Genomic DNA, 24,239 nt, shown 5'->3' with positions numbered 1-24,239 from the left:
ATATAAACTTGGAGACAAGCTGTGCAGTCTAACAAAACCATACATTAAGTCGCAATGGGAATTTAACATTGACAACTTAAGGTATGGTTTCTTCGATGAAATTCCTGGATTATCTTCTCGTACCGAAATATGAAATAACCACCTTATGCATCAATATAATACATAGTTACAATGCAGAACACAGAAGCCCGGTCATAGGTGCTGTGATTTGTTGTTAAGTGCGTCACACAAAATAAAATTAACATTACCATGTGGAGAGTTATGTCAGGCTTACTAGAAGAAATAACAATTTATTTTTTTGCCAGTGGGTCATACTTTTATTGTTTTTTACAACTTGCTTTACGTCGCACCAATACAGATAGATCTTATGGCGACGATGGGACAGGAAAGGGCTAGGAGTGGGAAGGAAGGAAGTGTCTGTGGCCTTAATTAAGGTCCAGCCCCAGCATTTTGCCTGCTGTAAAAATGAGAAACCATCGAAAACCATATTCAGGGCTGCCGACAGTGGGTTCGAACCCACTATCTCCCGAATACTGGATATTGGCCACACTTACGCAACTGCAGCTACTGAGCTCAGTAATTATTTATGTGGCTGGACTTTTGGTCTCATTAAAAGGAAGTACCACGTGACAAATATTGTCACGATACAATATATCAAGTAAATAATAATGCCAAAATGTAATATTATTTACTTGATATATTGTAATATTGCCATAATGTAATATTATTTACTTGGTATATTGTACTGAAAAGGAACAAAAATGAAATTTATAGCTTTTTTTTTGCTTTACGTCGCACCGACACAGATAGGTCTTATGGCGACGATGGGATGGGAAATGATTAGGAAGTGGAAGGATGCGGCCGTGGCCTTAATTAAGGAACAGCCCCGGCATTTGCCTGGTGTGAAAATGGGAAACCACGGAAAACCATCTTCAGGGCTGCCGACAGCGGGGCTCGAACCCACGATCTCCCGATTACTGGATACTGGCCGCACTTAAGCGACTGCAGCTATCGAGCTCGGTAAAAATGTATAGCTTATAAAGCTGTCATCATCAGAAAAGAAACTGGTGAGCTGTTAATAAATATATATGACTAGCAACATGGTTGGAAGAGAGTTCCTTAGATCATTTTACTGTGAAAAGGAATATACCCGGGGTTATTACGTGTCAACAAAAATGGGACTGTCCAACAGCAACTGTGAAGATTTGCGAGGCAGATAATCTTCTTCAGAAATACCTAAGAAGTTGGAAGTAAAAGGCATGACTGATGAAATATCTGTTTGACAACATACAAAAATACTGCACAGCAGGAACGGGAGATTCGCTGTCACATTGGCCAGGTGACATTAAGGCCGCTGAACCTGGGCCAAGTAGCAAGATGGATTGAGTTCGCAAAAGAACATTCCAGAAAAATGAACAACAATTCAGATTTGTTATTACAGAATACAAGATAGATAAGTAATGTAATAATTAACTGGATATTAACTGAGTGCAGTTTCAGAACAATCTTTTAAAATATCCACCTTATTATTAACATCATCATTACTACTGTTACTATAATTTTTGTAATCTAAATATATTTGTTCATCTTAAGACAGAACTTCCGTGTATACGAGTGCCGCAAGACAAAAACTTCCTTTTTATTTTTTCATATTTTAAATATGTTTACATATTTAATTTCTGGAGAATAAAACTCCTAAATATTTATCAAAATTAATTTAGTACACAAAGCTAATATTCCTTTATCTAGTGAAATAGTCAGGTTTTCTTAAATCCTTAATATTATCGGTGTACTATGCCCCATTTTCCAATCCGTTCTGCCTAACAAATTCACAGTTACATATAGTGATCAGTTTTCAAGCTAGAGACTTCTGGCTTTCACGAAAATGATTGCAAATTTATCTACTATAAAAATATAAAATAAAGCACAAATGCAATATTTTGGGTTTTTTTTTTGCTAATTGCTTTACATCGCACCGACACAGATAGGTCCTATGGCGACGATGGGACAGGGAAGGGCTAGGAGTGAGAAGGATGCGGCCGTGGCCTTAATTAAGGTACAGCCCCAGCATTTGCCTGGGGTGAAAATGGGAAAACACGGAAAACCATCTTCAGGGCTGCCGACAGTGGGGTTCGAACCTACTATCTCCCGAATACTGGATACTGGCCGCACTTAAGCGACTGCAGCTACTGAGCTCGGTATTTTTCGACTTAAGGTATGGTTCCCTGGAGAGTGCCACATATATTATTAAAATTAAAACTGATTAATACTAAAATCCCATTATATTCTAAAAACTTTACCTAATAGTCAACATTTGTGTAAGGATTCAAACACAATATTTTCTTTGAAGCACATAGCTTGAAGGTAAGGGTTTAAAATGTGCAGTGTTTCTGATAACATAGATGAAAATGGCAGGAAGGACACCAATTATAAATTTGATTTTAGTACTAAGGAGGACAACAAAGCCAAAATAATGGTAATTAAAAAAAACTCTTAAATTTTTCTAGTTTCAATTCAAGTTACAATACCAATATTTAGTCACTTTATGTGAGAGACACACTTATATGTGGCTATGTCTGATATTCCGTCTAAGACTTAGCCCAATATGGTATATTCAAACCACAGCTTTACATTCTTGAAGAAGGTAAGTTTACACTTCTCTAATTACTGAACAGGATTCCCAAACTGCACAATTTACACTAGAGAACACCTGAATTTGAAATAATTCTAATGTACAGACATTTTGCTGTTTAAATACAGTACAAACATCAAGACAGTCTAGCTCAAGCAAGCAGTGAAAGCGAAGATGCTAAGTGGTGATGACTCCACTTTCGTTATAATCTCCACTTTGTCTTTTATTGTTAGTGCCTTTCGCTTGATCTCTTTCCTCTGAGTTCCGCTCATTTTCATTTTAAAAGTTTGTACGTTGATATTACAAGTACAACTAACTTCACCGACTCCTATTCATACTAATTACGACGCTACACTATGCTTGGCAATCCGTAGCTTAGTCTTACAAGACGCAAAGACAATACGTGTACAACAGTTTGTTAGCATGTGCTTTTTATCTTCCTCACACCCCTGACACCTGCTTCAAGGATAACGGCAGCAAATGGGAAATCTAGCAACTTATTCTTAGAGATCTTAGAACCTAGGCCTAAATCGCCCCTGCATTCCTACTGGTTGTCACGGCAAAGGGCGTAGTTTCTGGCTGTTTCACAAGTACCGCATGGCTAAGCCAGTATTGAGTTTATTTTCCCGCTTCAATCCTCTTCATGCTATAGGTAATGAAGAAAAGAAACACAGGTTCGAAATTGCAGAAATGAGTGCATGGAAAAGTATCTGGGGTATTACATGGGAGTGATAAAGGCGCAGTAGCAACGCTAGCACATCTAAACGTAAACAGTTTCTTTCCCCGCAAGAATTTTATTTCATGTCTCCTCATCCTTGTGCTACGTTCTAATAATGCGATGTAATAATTACGAGTGACACGATAATACAATGTTTAGCTCGTATAAAGGTAAAATTAAAAATAACTTTCAATTTTATGCCAACACATGGTTTTGCAATGCGTCTGTGTGCCTCCCACCAACACCCAGTTGCCTATCAACATTCGTTCAACTTCGTAAACGATCGGGATTTTTCGGCCGGCTGTGGCGGCATGTGTATCAGCTGGCTGCTGGCAAGTCGGCTGTTTCCTGCATAGAGTCGGGAAGTTGTTTTTATTCACCTCACTAATAATGGACACGGAAAATCTTATCAGTTTAGTTCAAAAACGTAATTTCCTCTACGGCAAGACCCATAAGTATTATTGCAACAATAACGTAAGAGAGAATGCCTGGAAGGAAATAAGCAAGGGAATGAAAAATCAAACAGGTTAGAATATTCAATTTTGTGGTAGATTAACAGTAATGTTGTAGACAAATACACTTTACGGTTTTTAATTAATGTTTAGGTCACCTCGATTAATGACTTCACCCTGTCGCGGCCCGCAAATTACTACATTAAAGTTTTATCAAACCATCCATTGCGTGCTTTATGTTTCCCACGTAGAATCCCATTCGATTCTATTCCGCTAGATGGAACGGTGGAGTGGAAATTTCGAGGGACGGGTTCGATTCGATTCCACAAGGTGAGAGTGAGCATCTGCTGTCCATGTTGTCATATGGCCTTGGCAGGCCCGCACATGTTTCGTGACAGCAGACACACACCGCGAGTGCGCGAACAGTCTAACACAGGGTGCAACTTGCTCGGAGACTGGAGGATTCTAACCATGGGCTGCTTTGAGCGGACGTTTTCTATCTCAAGGGGCTCTAAAATCTGAACTGTTTAACTGAGAAATATATTTACAACTGAACACTTTAAATGGGAAAAATATACATATATCTTAATGCAACTGATCAAGGGACCAAGAATATCACACTTCTTAGGCGGGAAAACTTCTTATGCGGGATCTTCTTAACCGAGTTTCACTGTATATAAGAAAACATTAAGATCCAATAATACTGCCTTGAGGAATTCCCCTCTTAATTATTACAGGGACAAATAAAGCCTCACCTACTCTAATTCTCTGAGTTCTATTTTCTAGAAACTTAGCCACCCATTCAGTCATTATTTTGTCAAGTCCAACTGCACTCAATTTTGCCAGTAGTCTCCCATGATCTACCCTATCAAATGCCTTAGATAGGTCAATCGCGATACAGTCCATTTGACCTCCTGAATCCAGGATATCTGCTATATCTTGCTGGAATCCTACAAGTTGAGCTTCAGTGCAATAACCTTTCCCAAACCCAAAACTGCCTTCTATCAAACCAGTTATTAATTTCGCAAACATGTCTAATATAATCACAAAGAATGCTTTCCCAAAGCTTACATGCAATGCATGTCAAACTGACGGGCCTGTAATTTTCAGCGTTATGTCTATCATCCTTTCTTTTTTTTTTTTTTTTCTTTTTTTTTTTTTTTTTTTTGCTAGGGGCTTTACGTCGCACCGACACAGATAGGTCTTATGGCGACGATGGGATGGGAAAGGCCTAGGAGTTGGAAGGAAGCGGCCGTGGCCTTAATTAAGGTACAGCCCCAGCATTTGCCTGGTGTGAAAATGGGAAACCACGGAAAACCATTTTCAGGGCTGCCGATAGTCGGATTCGAACCTACTATCTCCCGGATGCAAGCTCACAGCCGCGCGCCTCTACGCGCACGGCCAACTCGCCCGGTCATCCTTTCTTTTATACACAGGGTCTACTATAGCAACTCTCCATTCTTTTGATATAGCTCCTTCATGCAAACAATAATCAAATAAGTATTTCAGATATGGTACTATATCCAAACCCATTGTCTTTAGTTTATCACCTGAAACCTTATCATTTCCAGCTGCTTTTCTAGTTTTCAACTTTTGTAGCTTACGGTAAATGTCATTGTTGTCATAGGTAAATTTTAATACTTCTTTAGCATTAGTCACCTCCTCTATCTGGACATTATCCTTGTAACCTACAATATTCACATACTGCTGACTGAATACTTCCGCCTTTTGAAGATCCTCGCATACACACTCCCCTTGTTCATTAATTTTTATTTATCGTTTTCCACCGATCCTAGTTACCTTTTAAGAACTCCCTCATGCTTGTTTTATCAGCCATATGGTACTGCCTAATAGTCCTAATTTTAATAACTTCCTTTCTTTCACATTTATTTTTTAACTACCACAAAAACAGCTTTGTGATCACTAATACCATCTATTACTTTGGTTTCTCTACAGAACTCGTCTGGTTTTAGCAGCACCATGTCCAAAATATTCTTCTCTCTAGTTGGTTCCATCACTTTCTGAATCAGATACCCTTCCCATATTAACTTATTTGCCATTTGTTGGTCATGCTTCCCGTCATTCACATTACCTTGCCAATTGACATTTGATACTAGAGAAAGAGAGAGTGAGTGTGTGTGTGCGCACATGAACATACTGGTGTTTCTACAACAGAGTGAATAAAATTGCCACAGTGAAAACTGTAATGACAAAAATAAAAATCTTTACATTAGTCTTTTTCAAGCAACAAGATATAAAAAGGAGGGGGGGGGGGGGGTGCGTTGTTAGGAATAATTCAAAATAAAATATTACAGAGCATAAGGAAATAATAAGATGGTTTTGTATACGAACTGGCAAGCAAGGCATTTCTTTTCCTTAGAGTCCGTGGGCTTGGTGCTGTCGGTGAAGTGCCAACTGAGCGGCCCAATGGTCGTGGCACAATTTTTGGCTTGGAAGCTTTAGGCTGGTCAGGTCTTGGTGGAGGCTCTGGAGGAATAATATTAGAGTTCACAAGAGGTAAGGGGCATGGCTCAACATGTGGATTCACATACGTAGCGGCAACATTCGGCTGCAAAGTTCGTGGATGTGGTATTGGTTTTACTGAATCCTCTGAGAAAGAATTTGGTGTCACTTTGTTTTCTACTGAACATACAGGCACAGAGACGATAGTACTATCTTCTTCCACGACTGCTTCAGGGAACAGTGATTCTGTGTGTCTAGTTTTCACAGCATCTACCTCTTCAACACCATCTATCATTTGGATATCTTCACAAGTAACATTAAAAGCACAGTCCTCAGTAGTGTTCCTATTCTTTCTCCTCTCAGCATTTTCCTGCTCCCTTAACCTATGATGCAACAAATCTGTATTGATTGCCTCTAAAATTTGTCCAATTCTCTGAGTTTCCTTATCTTCAACAAGGTCTGTTTCCATACTCTCACAAGCAACAGATTCACAAGGTTCGGTACTTTCACTTTCACTCACACTATTTTTAACATTGTTCTGGTTTCCTTCACAGGAAATATTGTCCTTGGCTACTTCACTTCCTAAATCAGAGTTAGAAACAATACTACTACAATCACTAGACTTAATTTGTACATGTGGTACCACTTCAGTTTGCTCACAGTCAGACAAATCATATGCAGGAGTACTGTAACTTTTATCTAAGCGACCTCGTTCCTTGATAGGAAACACTCTTCCTTCATCACTTGTAAGCACCATTTTTATTTCCTCCCTTGGTGTGAGGGGAGACCTGGGCTTTTGGAAGACTTGAGCAACATCACAAGAAGATTTGTTTTCCATAGTTTGTGTGCGACAATCCTCACAATCACTCTGGGTTGATGTTGGAACTTCATTAAGATCTGTTGTACTAATGCGTAGTGTTTTCTTAGGTAGACGAGCAGTGCGTTCGATGCCCAAGCAAGTAGAGGGTCTTGGAACAGCTGCAGATGCTAATCCATTCCCCATACTAGCAGACTTATCACGAAGCTGACAGAGATCTCCATCACCACCAGCGGCATCCCCACCACGCCATTGGCGCTCCAAACGCAGTTCACGCCATAGCTGTTGAGTAAAGAATGTACCTTTTAGTTACACAAAGAGAAGCAATAAGAATACCAAAAGATAAAACAACTTTTTGTCTTACTCATTATTATGTTGTGAATCTGTCAATTTGCCCAATATGAAAACAAGGGGGCAGGGGGAGAATACGACATGTATGAGTACAGCAAGCCTATAGTCAATTTCACATTATAAGCATGTTGTGAGGGACATATCATACTGAATTACACTTCCCTTTTTTCCCCAAAAATACACTGACTGACAGAGCAAATGCAACACCAAGGAGGAGTGGTTCGAAAGGGATGAAAGTTGGGGAAAAAACAGAGACGGCATGGACAAATAATTGATGTTTATTTCAAACCGATATGCAGGTTACACAATGCGCACGGCATCGACTCAGTAGGATGTAGGACCACCGCGAGCGGCGATGCACGCAGAAACACGTCGAGGTACAGAGTCAATAAGATTGCGGATGGTGTCCTGAGGGATGGTTCTCCATTCTCTGTCAACCATTTGCCACAGTTGGTCGTCCGTACGAGGCTGGGGCAGAGTTTGCAAACGGCGTCCAATGAGATCCCACACGTGTTCGATTGGTGAGAGATCCGGAGAGTACGCTGGCCACGAAAGCATCTGTACACCTCGTAGAGCCTGTTGGGAGATGCGAGCAGTGTGTGGGCGGGCATTATCCTGCTGAAACAGAGCATTGGGCAGCCCCTGAAGGTACGGGAGTGCCACCGGCCGCAGCACATGCTGCACGTAGCGGTGGGCATTTAACGTGCCTTGAATACGCACTAGAGGTGACGTGGAATCATACGCAATAGCGCCCCAAACCATGATGCCGCGTTGTCTAGCGGTAGGGCGCTCCACAGTTACTGCCGGATTTGACCTTTCTCCACGCCGATGCCACACTCGTCTGCGGTGACTATCACTGACAGAACAGAAGCGTGACTCATCGGAGAACACGACGTTCCGCCATTCCCTCATCCAAGTCGCTCTAGACCGGCACCATGCCAGGCGTGCACGTCTATGCTGTGGAGTCAATGGTAGTCTTCTGAGCGGACGCCGGGAGTGCAAGCCTCCTTCAACCAATCGACGGGAAATTGTTCTGGTCGATATTGGAACAGCCAGGGTGTCTTGCACATGCTGAAGAATGGTGGTTGACGTGGCGTGCGGGGCTGCCACCGCTTGGCGGCGGATGCGCCGATCCTCGCGTGCTGACGTCACTCGGGCTGCGCCTGGACCCCTCGCACGTGCTACATGTCCCTGCGCCAATCATCTTCGCCACAGGCGCTGCACCGTGGACACATCCCTATGGGTATCGGCTGCGATTTGACGAAGCGACCAACCTGCCCTTCTCAGCCCGATCACCATACCCCTCGTAAAGTCGTCTGTCTGCTGGAAATGCCTCCGTTGACGGCGGCCTGGCATTCTTAGCTATACACGTGTCCTGTGGCACACGACAACACGTTCTACAATGACTGTTGGCTGAGAAATCACGGTACGAAGTGGGCCATTCGCCAACGCCGTGTCCCATTTATCGTTCGCTACGTGCGCAGCACAGCGGCGCATTTCACATCATGAGCATACCTCAGTGACGTCCATCTACCCTGCAATTGGCATAAAGTTCTGACCACTCCTTCTTGGTGTTGCATTTGCTCTGTCAGTCAGTGTACATCAAGACTTGGTAAGTAGGTTCACTTTCTCCGTGTAGTCCCTGTATGCACTTATTTCACAGGTATGGTATCAGACTGCATGGCTAAATGTTTAGCATGTTGACCATTGACCCAAGGGGTCCCAGGTTTGATTCCTGGTTGGGTCAGGGATTTTAACTTTCATTAGTTAATCTCTGTGGATTGGGGCTGGATGTTTGTGCTGTCTTACCATTCAAATTCATCTTAGGTAGAGCTCCATCCTCACAGATGCATAGGTTGCCTATACAGTATCAACTCAACAACCTGCACCAGGTTTCTCCAGTGGCCACATGCTATTATTATTATTATTATTATTATTATTATTATTATTATTATTATTACAGGTGTGGTAGCCTCTCCAGATCATCCTGGAATCATGTTTCTAAAGTGAGTCTCATCCTGGACAGTTGTTTCATGGTCTTCAAAGTCTACAAAATGTTGTCAATTCTTGGCTCTGAACAGCTGATAATCTGAGGAGGCCAAGTTGGAGAAGAAACGTGAATGTGGTAGCACCTGGAACTTCAAATTGGCAACAGCATGACTGATATGAGGGCTAGCACTGTCATGTTGCAGAAAAACACATTCTGCCCATTTCCCTGGCCACTTATTTTAAATTGTATATTGCAATTTACATAGGTCTGCCACGTAAGTAGTGCTATAAATACAGGTCCCTCATTGCAGTCAATGAAGAGGAAGCCCTCCGTGTCCCAAAATATTGTGGCCATGTGCTTCCTGACTAAGGATACTGTCCATATTCTCTTCAGAGATGTAGTCCTTCCTTGTGCTTTCACTGCATTGATTGCCAGGTTGATCTCCGGTTCACAATTCTAAAGACACAATTGCTGACATCAGGTCCTTGAATCCTGCTTCTGACCTGCTGAAGAGGATTGCTCACATCCCCATGAACTTGTCCTTGCATCTGGAAACAACCTGGAGGACACCTTCCCCAACTGTACAAACTAGTGCACAGTAAGCATCAGGGACCTTGTGGCCACCTGTCATAGAGACTGAGCCACTTTGCTTAACATCGCTGTCACTATCCTTTCAGGATAAGTCCCCTTCTTTGTTGAAGTATGGCCATTTTTCCAGCTTGCAACCCAGTCGCAGACAGTTCTCCAAGACAACCCAGTCACACACAATTCTCCATGACATTGCATACTTTCCACACAAGGTTAAGAATCACCTGTGAATCTCTCCAGCATTCATTCATTTCCTCTTTCCATAGAAACTATGCCATCCAGTGTTGGTGTTCATGATCGCTCTCCGTGATATCTCCTAACACACTAACTCACAAAATGGTAGACAATAGGCAATTTGAAAGTTTAATTCAAAATGATAGGCCCCTCATAAATATATATTTACTAATTTTTTTTTCATATAAGCAATGAGTTTACTACATTTGAAAGCATAATCAATCATTAAGAAGAATATGCAAGAAAATACAGAAGTTGCAGAACTGATTCAAGAGAGAGAGAAGGGGAGAAGAAGAGAAAAACACCAGATTTTTTCAAGATATTATGTGTCCTGAATCTTTAATCTATTGGACCTGAACATATAAATCTACATACCACAATGAACAATGCAAAAAATATAAAACATGTTATTAAAAGATAATAACCTACACTACACATCTTCATTATAGACTGTTATGCGTTTCAGTGTTCAGTCTGCAAGCTCTGTGAATTTACTAAACATCTCCACAATCGTAACTGGTGGACCCTCATTTAGTTCCACATCTCTTTTTAATAAAATCATTACAAACCGAGTCTAACCATCATTGCCTTGGTCTCCCATTACATCTCTTATTGTCCTTGACCGAGTCCATTATTCTCCTAAGTAACCCATCCTCCCTAAATTGCCTTATACAACCCCACCAGCGAAGCCACTTTATGCGTACTGATCATTCTCGCTACTTACAAAATAATAAATGAACTTAACCTGCCAACAGCCTATTTCTAAGCTACTAATTATATAATGGGAACAAAGCATAGAAAGAAAATATAAATAAATAAATAAATAAATAAATAAATAAATAAATAAATAAATAAATAAATAAATCAATCAAGCTGTGCCATGCCGTCTTCATTTAGGAGTAGGTATTACACCTTATATTTATTTTTAGAGGCTGAACGATAACTTCTCTCTAGGCTTTCTCTTTTCTTCTTTTTATAAGGGTTTTACCTTCACACGTAAAAAATGTGCTATGCTGCAATTGTTATTAAAAAACAGCTCTCTTTTTACAACTTTATGGTGTTGGAGAATTCATTTTTCTTGAGCTTTCCTCGAAACTCCTAAATATGCAAGTTTTTGATCCAGGTAGTTTTACTCATTCTTCACCTACATTTCAAAGCCAATTATTCTTCTTCTTGCTACTTACAAAATAACACATGAATTTAACTTGCCAACAGACTATTTCTATGCTACTAATTATATAATGGGAACAAAGCATAGTTTTCACAATCACATATTGTACAATACAACTCCAATTTTCCAAGACTACGATTTAACATAAACCTGCTTTTAATACAAGAAAGTTCAAGTCTCAAAACTAAACTGATAAGAGCAATATACATGTAATTTTATACTTGACTGAGCATAGTTTGCATTAAAGTACACAACCTGCATTTAGCATAAGGAAATATTTTTATTCGTAACGGTTATTTGATGTTAACAATCCATGATATAGATGTTACAAGCTTTCTAAGAATGAATGAAGGCAGAATTGGAATTTGCACACGTTTAACACTAAAGTGAGATGTCAGTTTCACATATGCACCCAAATTTAGTCGAGCGAAGCCGTTACAGTATATGAATGTTTCCAATCGTAATCATCACAGACTGAGCAAGGATGAAGACTAAACATGTCACAGCATTCTAACATGCTGCTTAGCTTGCACGTATGCATAAGGATGTCGTGATATCACATTCAAGATGATATTTTGGTATCAATACTCAAGTCACACAAGATATCAATATACCTATTATATAAGAAACAAATATTAATATAGTATAATTCGATAGACTGAACAATATTTTCATGTTAGCAACGTTCTTCACTGGTTAAGACTTAGCAATAAAAATCTGAATTTGAGAATAGCTCCATTATTATATTGTATCAGCTGTAATTTATTGAAAATTATATTTTTCCTTCTGAATGCTATTTAGATAGAACTTATTTCTGGAGATATTTGGGAAGTTAGTGATAAATATAATTACTGTGAAAATGTTATTATTCCCCAAATTTAAAAGAGCAAGAAACATAAAAGATTGGAAATTGTATTTTACACAACTTGTAGAAAGTAAAGTTCTTTGATTCCTTTAATAATGAATGGAGAAATTAAACATTTCCTCTTTTGTTCCCTTTAATATAGCTATGAAACTGTACACTAATCAAATAATATATAGCCTAGTTTCGAAAAATTCTGTTATGTTGATAAACTTAACCATAATAAGTTAATATATGGTTGTTTAATCCCTATTGAATTGTGTGAATCTAGTACAGAACTATTTAAAACAGTTTTACTTGAGTCCGCCTTGTCAATACACCTTATAATGATTTTACCATACATGTTTTGGGAAATCATCCATTCCCTTCATCAGTGATGTAATTTCAAAGAATAAAACAATATAACATTTTACAGTTTAATTAACAGAGCTATGAACATACCTATGTCTAGGAAGAATTGCACTTAAGAAAATGGAAATTGCAACACCATGAAGGCATTGGTCGTTTGTGTTGATTTTCAAGATATGGAATGATGCCATGTAGGTATGTAAACGATCAAAGTTTCAGACCCATTGGATTATTGCTACAGGTCTCCCCACGTGACTGCTCGTGGAGGAATCAACTCCAGTATACGGACTCTGGTGTAGCGTAGTTGACTTGCAGTCTGTGCAGTGAAGTGTTCCCCATCAAACATGCCTCGACGACAGAGAAGAGCACGCTATCAACAACTGTTGCCGTTTGAGAGGGTTCGGATAATTGGGCTGTGTGAGGCTGGATTATCGCTAAGGACTGTCGCTGCACGTGTTGGCCGACAGGCATCTACGGTACGTGTATGGCAGCAGTGATCAAATGAAGGTACCCACACTCATAGACCTGGCACAGGCCCAGCGCGACAGACAACTGTGAGAGCAGATCGCCGCATCATTCGGATGGCCCGGATGGAACCCCACGCAACAGCAGCGCAAATTCGAGCAGCTGTGGCACCCCACGTTACACAACAAACAGTTGGTAATTGCCTGCGTGCAGCTGGCTTACGAGCCCGTGACCCTGCAGAAGGTGTTCCATTGATCCCACAACAGAGACGTGTAAGGCTGGCCTGGTGTCAAGAAAGATCGACGTGGGTCGACGAATGGCATAGGGTCATCTTTAGTGATGAATCGCGCTTCTGTCTTGCCTGCAGTGACCGCCGGAATCGTGTGCGCCGACGTACCGGGGAGAGGGGCTGCCCAGATATTATTGTCGAGAGGCACACAGGGCCAACACCAAGCACTATGGTCTGGGCAGCTGTTGGCTTTAATGTGAAATCACAATTAGTGCTTGTTGAGGGCACTATGACTGCTCGACAGTACGTTGATAGGGTATGATGGCGAACATTGCTAATGGGATGTTTCAGCAGGACAATGCCCGGGTTCACACTGCAGGCATTTCCGGAGAAGCTCTCCACAATATCACAACCTTAGAATTGCCCGCCAGATCCCCGGACCTCAGTCCTATTGAGCATGTGTGGGATATGATGGGCCGACAACTGGCGAACCGTCCTCAGCCACCCACAACTCTGGAAAAACTGACCCGTGCAGTGCAGCAAGCATGGGCCACAATTCCTCAGGAAGCAATCCAGGGTCTTATTGACTCCATGCCTCGACGAATTCATCAATGTATTGCAGCTCGTGGTGGGCACATCCTGTATTGATTGTTGTCCAAATTTGCAGTTAGAGGGACCTGAAAGTGTAATCATCGAATCACAACCAAACACTCGTCCTGCATGTTCAATTGCAGGAATGTAGCACTACTCTTTCTGTTTGTTGCAATTTCCATTTTCTTCAGTGTATAATAGAGAGATAAATATAATCCACCAAACTGCTCACAGCAACGTATATTCCAGAAAATGTATTAATAGAATTATAAATAAAATGAAAAATGAACCAAAAACAACTTTAATTAAAGAGCAAAAGAAGAAAAAGAAATCTGCAGTTCTAACTTTTCGAAATAAGCACTCTTATCAACTGGCTAAAATTTTCAGGAAAAAGAACATCAACGTCACATACAAAACTGATGATAATACTAATAAGATAATTTTCAATTCAGATAAGATAGAGAATAAAAATATACTTAATAAATCAGAAATTTACAAATTGGCATGCCAAACATGTAAACGATACATAGGACAGTCTGGAAGAAGTTTGGCTATAAGGTACAAAGAATATGTTAAGGCAGTCAAACATAAAAGATATTCAGCAATGGGAGAACTTATGGTTGAAAAGAATCATAAATTTACAGAGATTTCTAATGACATGGAATTTATACATTCGGCCAAAAAGGGAAAATTAATTAATGATTTGGAAAGTGTAGAAATTTATCTTGCACAAAAAATGATTTTGAATCAAGTTTAAATAAAAGAAGTACAGAAGATAACCCATTGTATAAACTAGCATATGATCATTTAAGGAACAAAAAGAAGAAAAGAAAAACATGAAGATCTTAAATTTATATAGGTATTCTCATTCAGTTCAACAAAATTTTATGTATTGATCATTTTCATAATATTTCATCAGTTTTCTTTATTCACTGATATGGTAAAATATGTCACAAATACTCCTTTAAATTATAAAAACAAAAGATAGTCTTATATTGTTTTAATCTTTAAAATTACATCACTGATGAAGGGAATGGATGATTTTCCGAAACATGTGTAGTAAAATAAACAGTTCTCTATCATTATAAGGTGTACTGACAAGGCAGACTCAAGTAAAACTATTTTAAATAGTTCTGTACTAAATTCTTTGCCATTTCCCCCAGGATGTATTAACACTTGTTGCCAACCCGCGCTCATCGAGCCAGAGCGTTCTGAGCTGGCTCAGTGTTCGGATCAGAATGGTCTCCACCACTTGCTGGTCATTCTCTCTCTCTCTCTCTCTCTCTCTCTCTCTCTGCTTCTTGCTTTGGACCATTTGAACGCAGAGTTTGGGAGGCGATTCAAAGATGCTTATCAGATGTAGAATTAAAAGCTATATTACGCATCCAATAAGCGTAAAACATTTCTCCCAACACAACTAAACTGATGGCATCCATGAGGTGCTTAAGTTTCTATTTCAAAGAAACGATAAAAATTCTGTTAAATTCAAAATGACCCCAATTTTGGTTGAATCATGTGAGAGAGAGAAACTAATACTAACACTAGTTTGTCTTAAATTTCAGGCTTTGAATTTCTTTTGAATTTGTGAGATAAAATCATTTCCACTTATAAGCTCACCGGACAAAAAAAAGTCACCTAGTCCGCACACACAGATGGATCGTTAAGCCTGTACAGATGGCAAAGTGAACTAGTCCTTGCTCAACCACATGCGCACTGACTCTACGTGAGCATAAGGCAGTACGGATCAGTGAGAGATTGATGTTTCAAGCTGGCAGTGCACGTCAACATGGTAGATGTAAGGATGTGACACAGTGGTAAAAAGGGGCAATCGTGTTTGGCCACGCCCATGGCCATACGGTGCGTGAGGTTGCTAGATTTGTTGTGATTTTTACAAGCAGTTGTGTACTACACGTGGCCAGGAAACAAGACGTCAAAATCATGGTTGGAGAAAGACCATGACTGAGAGGGGCTAGAGACACGTTTCACGGCTTGTGAATCAAAATCGCTCCTAAACCCGACAGGAATTCCAACCTGTTAGAGAGAGACCTTTGCAACGGCAATGGCATGCAATGAACATTTGGAGTGGGTCATCTCACAAGAGGCCATTGCTCGCATATGCACATAAAGCTGCGCGTCTTCAATGGGCTAGAAATCGTTGAACGTTGACAGTAGCTGATTGGCAGAATGTATCGTGGTCTAACGAATCACATTTTTGCCAATATTCCAATTACACACATCGTCAAGTGCACCAAAGGCCAAATGAAGAATTTCATCCTGGATGTGTGCAAGATCAAGTTCAAGCCGGACGTGGGTCTGTGATGTTTTGAGGGTGTTTTCGGTATCATGGATTGGGCCCACTCACTGGGGTTATCGTTCTCAATATGCAATTTTTTATTTACGAAAGAAAAATATCACATGAGAACACATTTACTTCTTTGTGTAACAACTTCATTGTCACTATGATACATACAGTGTTCTCGTCAATCATTCTTTTTATTCTCGCAGTTATGCATCTTTTTATTCCCTAAAAACAATCACACTCTTTTTTAAAATAATCTACAAAGAATATATACATGTTTTACACCAATGACCTATTGGTGATGTTTCTTGGTGCCATATTGGATGGAAGTCTTTGTGTGTTAATACGTCCATTGCTTGTCACAGGTCTTTAAAAATCCTGTCCTCTGGTACCTTATTCATCATAAACTGAACATGCTAATATATAAGCAGGATAAGTATATGGATGTTATACGTCCAGGGACACAAAACATTAATATATTAACACAATTTATAGATCATCATAGTTCCTATTATTTTATCTATTATATTAAATGAGTTGACCAGTTGCAAAATCCATTATGTACATATAAAAAATTTTTCAAGAAGTGCAAAAAACTGTCATTTGTTATACAACAAAGATAGGAGGTTGAAATTTTGTAATTAAACAGTAAGCGTTCATCTTCATCATACCGCAAAATCTCCTCAAAATATAACTTATAAAACCCATGTTATTTGCAAAAAATATTTGGACATAACGAGTTTTGCAGCAGTTTTGTGGAGATAAAAAGTATGTGCAGCGGTATATGGAATAGTGTGTGCAGATTTATGGTGCACATGTGAAATGAAATTCCTACGCACTATGATCCAGAAAACCAGGAAAGACAAGATTAGGAATGAGAAAATTAGAGAAGAAGTAGGAATAGATGATTCTCTCCTCAATAAGATTCAGATATCAAGACTGAAGTGGTTTGGTCACATGAAGAGGATGCTAGTGAACACAACTGCAAGGAAGGAATTTTACAGAAAAGTAGAAGGAAGACAATCCGTGGGTAGGCCACATAGGAAATCGATAGATTTAGTGAAGAACAATGTACTGCAGAGGGCCTTTATTGGGACAAGTTGGTGGAGGAGGAATTGTTCAAGGACAGGATGAGATGGAGGAGGCTCATATACCACACCCGGGAAACTGGAGATGGTTTAGGATGATGATGTTTTATTAGATATGTTTGAAAGTATTATACTATGAAAATAGCATGAATGGAAATAATTTTAACGTTAGGATACGTTTTAATATCTAATATCCACTCTTTGATTTTATAATTACATCAAGAAATCATCATTCATTCAAAACATTTCTTGAGTTAACATTTCGTAGTTATATTAACAATCTGTTATTGTCCTCAACAAAATCTCCCACATCAGTGTCATAGTCTGGCATTTCACTGCTTAAAGTTTGCCGTTGGTCAAAGAGTGTCTTGTAGAATAAGGTCATCGTTCCTTATCCATTCTTTCTCGAAATGTTTGGTAAGTAATATGTTCAGGTTGTTGAGCTTTTCTTTCTTAAGAGGAACCCCTTACTTCACTGGTACTGGCACATAGCAGAAAAGGGTTTCCCATGCTTCAATATGCTTTTCGCTTCACCACAATCGCTGTTATAGTTTACTGCACCTCTTATCACACAGTTGCCTGCTTTTGTTCACGTAAGTATGATCCTCTTACAGGATTCTGGGACGTAACAAGCTTTGCTGCATAATGCACGCTGGACATAACGACTTCTGCAGCAGTTCCAGTTATTTGTCACCTTTAAACGTATGGATTAAATGGACTTTGCTCACATATTGTGTATTTTGATAAGCTGCATACAATGGCAGTGATAACTCATTTTGAGAAACAAACGGACATAACGTGTTTTGCAACTGGATGATTCAAATATGATTATTAAAGGTTTTACCACAATTGGAATATTGCACCTATGACAAGGTGAGCACTAACATGAACCAGCATATTTATTTAGATATTCTGGATGATCAGGTGTTGCCTTTCAGTCAAAATCTCCATGATGAGTATGCTATTGATACCCAGATTTTTCAAGATGACAACAGCAAAGTTAATTGGGCTGGATACATATGTGACTGGTTTCATGAACACTCCCCCACCCTATTACATCTTGATTGGCCTGAAAAATCACCTAACTTTAACCTCATTGAAAATCTGTGGGAGATGTTGGAACAGCTGGTAAAACGCTGACATCAGTATCCCCGCGATATTTCTTTAAATAACTTCTCATTTAAAATTCTGAAGCAAATTTTAAATGATTTTGTGAGATGATAATTAACTTTTATACTCTAAAATGTGATAAAATTGGAAATATCAAAATTTTGTTTCAATTTTTGGAGACAAAAAATAATTTTAAAATAATCAATCACCTTTGTTTAAATGTTTAAAATATTGAATTTCTGTTAAATTTTTTAAGTTCAACTAAATTCACTTTATGTTTAAATCCATGTTTATCATGAGAATGTTAGGCGAGACAGTATTTTCCACGTTGCTCTTTGGGATGAACACCTGCCCGACTGTCACTCCTCGCTCAGGGCAGTTACTCATCACACTTGCAGGTTAGCTGCCTGGAGCCGTCTGGTGAGCAGTTGAGCTGAACTGAACCTATTTTCACCTTTTGTATATTACTTAATCCAAAATAAATACAAAGTATGAGGGGATAATTTGAACCATACACACAAAATTATAATTTTATATAGATGGCATCAAAGATCTCAATATTTCTGGTTAGACGAAAACATCACTGTCATTATCAATGGCGAAAAGTTCACTTTCACAGAGTTGTATGGAACAACTGAGTGGAATTTCCCAAGAAAAAGAAAAGGATAGAGAGAACTTTTATTATGTATATAGGCATAGTGATCATGATTGTTTAGGTGTCAAGTCTCTACGGTCCCGTTGGTGGAAAAAAATGTTCAACAGTCAAAATTGTGCAATGTTGAGAGCATTATTATCTAGATTGTTTAGTGCAATTTTGGGACGCACTGTAGCCACGAGTAAGCGTTCCCACTTCATACAGAAGGCCAGTGCCGCAACCGTCTGAGCACTCAGCCTGGCGTTTGAAGCTTGTACTGATAGACGTGAGATAATCCCAAATCTTAAATTCAAGCAAAATCTTCACCAGGGTGAGGCAAAACAATTGAACCTAAAAATTTTTGGACATGACCGAAATTTTCAAATTTTTTATCACTTAAATAGCTGCATGTCGTTCATCACCTTAATGAATCTATTTTACATTAATGGTCATATACAGTATAACTGTAGTAGTCGAATTGTACGCATTATGAACTCATCTGTGCTGCGTTATCACGTTCACAAATGTTGCTAATTGAAACCCTGCAATTGATTATGTGTGCTCATGCTAGACTGTGTGGCAACCATGAACTTTTTTTTTTTTTCCTGTGTTTAAGCTTGTTGAATTTGGTTGTGGTGTGTTGTGCTCCTAACATGTCACGGCGTCCTGCATTAAAACTGTAAGTTTGGAACATCCTTGTTTCAGAAATCTGATTATGGTTGAAGAAATTAAACCGAGTAGTGTTTGTTACGAACTTCTAGTGTAAAACATCCACTGGATACCAAGAACGGAGAATTAATTGACTGTGTACTTAGCAAATCTGAATTTAACAAGTTTGATATTTTACGTTTAATTGAAACATGGTTACCGCATTTTACCTTAAGCAGTGACCTTCAATTTTCACACAACTTATCAGTGTTTTTTAAAAATAGAAGGAAACGTAGGGGTGGGGTTATTATTGTAGTTAGTAATAAACTAAAGGCTTGTCACAAACCTGACCTAGAAACTGAGTGCGAGATAACCAGGATTGAGGTTACGATTCTCGCAATAAGATCTATTTGTGTCAGTGCGACGTAAAACAGATTGTGAAAAAAAAGTTACGATTCCTAGAAGTGAAAAACATGTTAGCTGGCTGCTTCTATCCTCCACCCTCCAGTGATATAACAGCATTAGAAGAACGTTATAACACTACGGTTTTGGTTCAGAATAAACCAATGATATAATGCTAAGAATCAAATTCAGTTCTCGCAAATCCTGGCAATCTACGACCATTGGAACTGTAACTGACCCAGCGAACATGTTTATTTTGACTAACTTCATAAGCAGGCTTCATCTACGACAGTTGTACTTAAAACGCACCTGGAATCTGGCAACATTGGACATTGTTCTTTCAATAGTAACTAGTATTAGTGTGTCTGTTAAGAGAAATATTATGAGTAGCATTTCTAATCACGAAATTAAGAATGAAAGTAAGAAAGATAATGTTGAAAATAAACAATGTTACAAAAGGAATAGATGATGATGATGATGATGATGATGATGCTTGTTTTAAGGGGCCTAACATCAAAGGTCATCGGCCCCTACAAAAGGAATAATGACAGTAGGATACCTATAGAAACGCCTTAAAACTAATAAGAAATCTTGAGTTCCAATATTGGCCAAATATCAATTAAATAGGAGAGAATATGCTAGCAGGTAGAGACACTTTTTGGAGGCAGCCTTACCCAGGGAGTGGCGCCCCTGCCTATGTGAGTCCCAGAGCACACTGACCCGGTGTGTAACATCTGGTAAGGGTCCCAGCTCAGGGTTACGAGTGAAGACCTCAACAACTTCTACAGCAGAGAAGGTGGACTTCGGTACGGTGGAGATTAAGGAAGAGGCAGCCCTATATTCAGGGATTAATATGAGTACAACCTGCTGCCTAGTAGGTTGAGGTGACTAGACACCAAAGGCTAAGGGAGAAAACCCTGAAAGAAAATCTCCGTGTTAGGCTCAGCAGGTCAACACGGGGATTACTGAAGAAGTTGCTTTCAAGAAAAATACGAGCCTCGGATGTAGGAATTCACGACGATGACGACGACATCAGTTTGGTGCGAATGACGGTTTACAGCCCGATGTAGGGTTTATCCCTACTAAATGAAGACAAAGTATCAGAGTGGGAACATTAAATATCCTGACATTGACAAACAAAATTGAAGAGCTGGTCGACCTCATGGAAAGGAGGAAACTTCTGATCATGGGCCTGAGTGAAACAAAGTGGAAGAAAACTGAGAAAATGAATATCAGATTGGACTATAGTCTCTACTGGTCTGGAAATGAAGTAGAGTCTAGGAATGGAGTAGGATTTTTAATACATAAAGACATAGATGCTTGTAGTGAAGTTGAGTTTGTTAGTGAAAGGATAATTAAGTTATCTGTGAACTTAGGAGGGAAAAAGTACAATGTGATCCAAGTCTATGCTCCACATGTAGGATGCTCAAAAGAGGAAAAGGCCAACTTCCTTAATAACTTGGAAGAACACACTGAGTATGACAATCTAATTGTAATGGGTGATTTTAATTCACAAGTTGGCTTACAACGAACAGGATATGAATCCATACTGGGCCCTCATAGAATGGGAAACAGAAATGAAGAGGGAGAATATATGCTAGATCTGTGCATGAGAAAAAACAGGACAGTGAGTAACACTTCGTTCAAGAAAAGGGACTCCCATAAAATTACAAGATATAGCTGGGATGATAAAATAGGTACAGTAATAGATTATATTCTGTTAGTTCAAAATGTATGGAAAAATGTCAATGATGTTAAGGTCATTCGAAGTGAAGACCTTAGTGGAGAACATAGACTGTTGGTTGCAGTTATTGCAGAGGAAAGACCTCCCAAAGTCTGTAACAAAAGAGTCCCAAAAATAAAAACTTGGCGACTAACCGAGCCAAGTGTAAAGGAAGAATTCAGGGAAGGTGTCCGCAAGTTGTTGCCAAGAGAAGAACTGAAATTGGTAGATGAAGAAGGGGATACTCTAAAGAAGGTTGTGGTTGGTACAGCAGAAAAAAGTATGTGGACGACAGAGTCAAATAAGAAAACCTAAAGAAACTGCCTGGTGGAATGATGATATTAAAAAGGCTATCAATGACAGAAACAATGCAAGAAGATCCTTATATCAAGCAAGAACGCGGGGAGATCAACACGAAATAGAAGAGAAGCTGTGACTTTACAGAAAGAAAAAATTACAGGTCAAACAGTTGGTTGTAGCTGAAAACCAGAAATGCAAGGAAGATCTGGCTACCAAAATAACGCAGGATGGAAATAAAAAACTGTTATACAGTACTGTTAAGAATAGAAGAACTCAAAATGAATCTATCCAATCCGTAGAACTTCCTAATGGTGGGGTGACTAGGGATGAGACCAAAATATCACAGGAGTTGCAAAGGCACTTTGAAACTTTGCTGAACTGTTATGAAAATGTCACCCCATTAGACGACGAACCTTTTGAATTTAGCAGCACAAATACCATAAATATGACATGGTTGGAAGTAGAAACAGCAATATCTAAGCTGAAAAACAACACACCAACTGGATCAGATGAATTAAGTGTTGAGATAATCAAAGCACTAGGAGAGGTAGGACAACAGTGGATGTACAGGGTACTAAATAAAATATGGAAAGAGAATGTAATACCCAATGACTGGAAGCAAGGAGTCATCATGCCATTGTTGAAAAAAGGTGATAGAAAGAAATGTACCAACTACAGAGGTATAACTCTGATGTCACATGGCCTCAAAATCTACGAATCCATCCTGAGGGCAGGATTAGAAAATATGTTGAACCTACACTTGAGAAGGAACAACATGGATTTAAAGCTCATAGATCAACTATAGACCTCATTTTTGCCACCAGAATGCTCTATGAGAAGTAATGGGAGAAGGGTAAAACACTTATAACCGTTTTTCTGGACATCGAGAAAGCATATGAGCATGTACCACGCAGGCATATTTGGGAATGTCTGAGACATAAGAAAGTGCCCGATGACATCATGGCACGAGTACAACGATTGTATGATGAAACCAAGTGTTGTGTCCAGGTCCAGGATGGAAGGTCAGGTTGGTGTGAAACGAAGAGTGGAGTCCAGCAAGGTAGTTGTCTTTCACCACTTCTCTTCATAATCATAATGGATGAAGTTTTAAAAGCGGTTAAGAGAAAGGATCCAACAACCAATGTCCTGGTTTTTGCTTATGATGTAATGGTATGGGGTGAGACAGAAGTGGAAGTACAAACTAGACTAGATCTCTGGCATGAAGCTTTTACAACCTTAGGTCTCAAAATCAGCAAAGCTAAGACAGTTGGCTTGGTGATGAGTAAAAACTCTCCAACTGTTCATCTAAGAATTGGAGATGAGATGGATATTGTAGACAACTTCCAGTATTTAGGTAGTGTTCTCTCATCAAACAATACCATACATCAAGAGATTAGTAACAGAATATCAAACAATACCATACATCAAGAGATTAGTAACAGAATACAGAAAGCTTCCAAATTCTATCACAGTGTACGTCAAATACTTTGGGATGAAACATGTCCGTTAGTTTCCAAGATCAGCTTGTACAAAATATATCTAGTACCTATATTGACATATGGCCTGGAAGCAGCAACACTTACTCGACCAACAAAGAGTCGTCTTCAGGCAACAGAAATGAAGTTTCTCCGTTCTTGTCTACAAAAAACAAAAATGGATAAAATAAGGAATGTGGATATCCGACAACAGCTTGGATTGGAAAGAAGCTTGCTGGAGACTCTAGCAGTGAAGAGATTGCAATGGTATGGTCACATGAAAAGAATGAACCCTCACAGGACTCCTCGAACATACTATGACCACAATGTTCCTGGGAAGAGACCATGTGAAGACCTCGAGATGTTTGGGAAATTGCAAGTGACTAACCTCATGTTTTAATCCGTATTGAAATCTGTTGATATACAATAATAAAGTTTTTTTTTTTTTTTTTTTTTTTTTTTTGACGATAAATTTGAATCTTTATAGACTCTTATCCACAAGGGATAAATAACTTTTTTACCAGATCTCATTGCCAAGAAAATCCTCAAATTTAGCTCCCAAGATTGATTTTCACGTCTTTCTAGGATTTTGGACATAATATATATATTATTTATTTTATATTTTAGTACTCTCTCTTCCATAATTTTA

At 39.2% G+C, this 24,239-nt stretch overlaps 1 protein-coding gene across 2 annotated transcripts in view; it reads right to left on the bottom strand.

The window, feature by feature from the left end:
* Positions 1 to 24,239, bottom strand: part of cnk (connector enhancer of ksr) — a 316,579-nt gene that overhangs the window by 145,783 nt on the left and 146,557 nt on the right. For both annotated transcript variants that reach the window (XM_067135099.2, XM_067135098.2), the window contains exon 8: positions 6,155 to 7,364. In XM_067135099.2, the coding sequence (XP_066991200.2) occupies positions 6,155 to 7,364 (1,210 nt within the window). The remainder of the gene's footprint in view (positions 1 to 6,154; positions 7,365 to 24,239) is intronic.

This window comes from Anabrus simplex, chromosome 1, assembly GCF_040414725.1.
Source record: "Anabrus simplex isolate iqAnaSimp1 chromosome 1, ASM4041472v1, whole genome shotgun sequence".
Lineage (NCBI taxonomy): Eukaryota > Metazoa > Arthropoda > Insecta > Orthoptera > Tettigoniidae > Anabrus > Anabrus simplex.
This window is presented reverse-complemented; position numbering and strand designations above follow the sequence as displayed.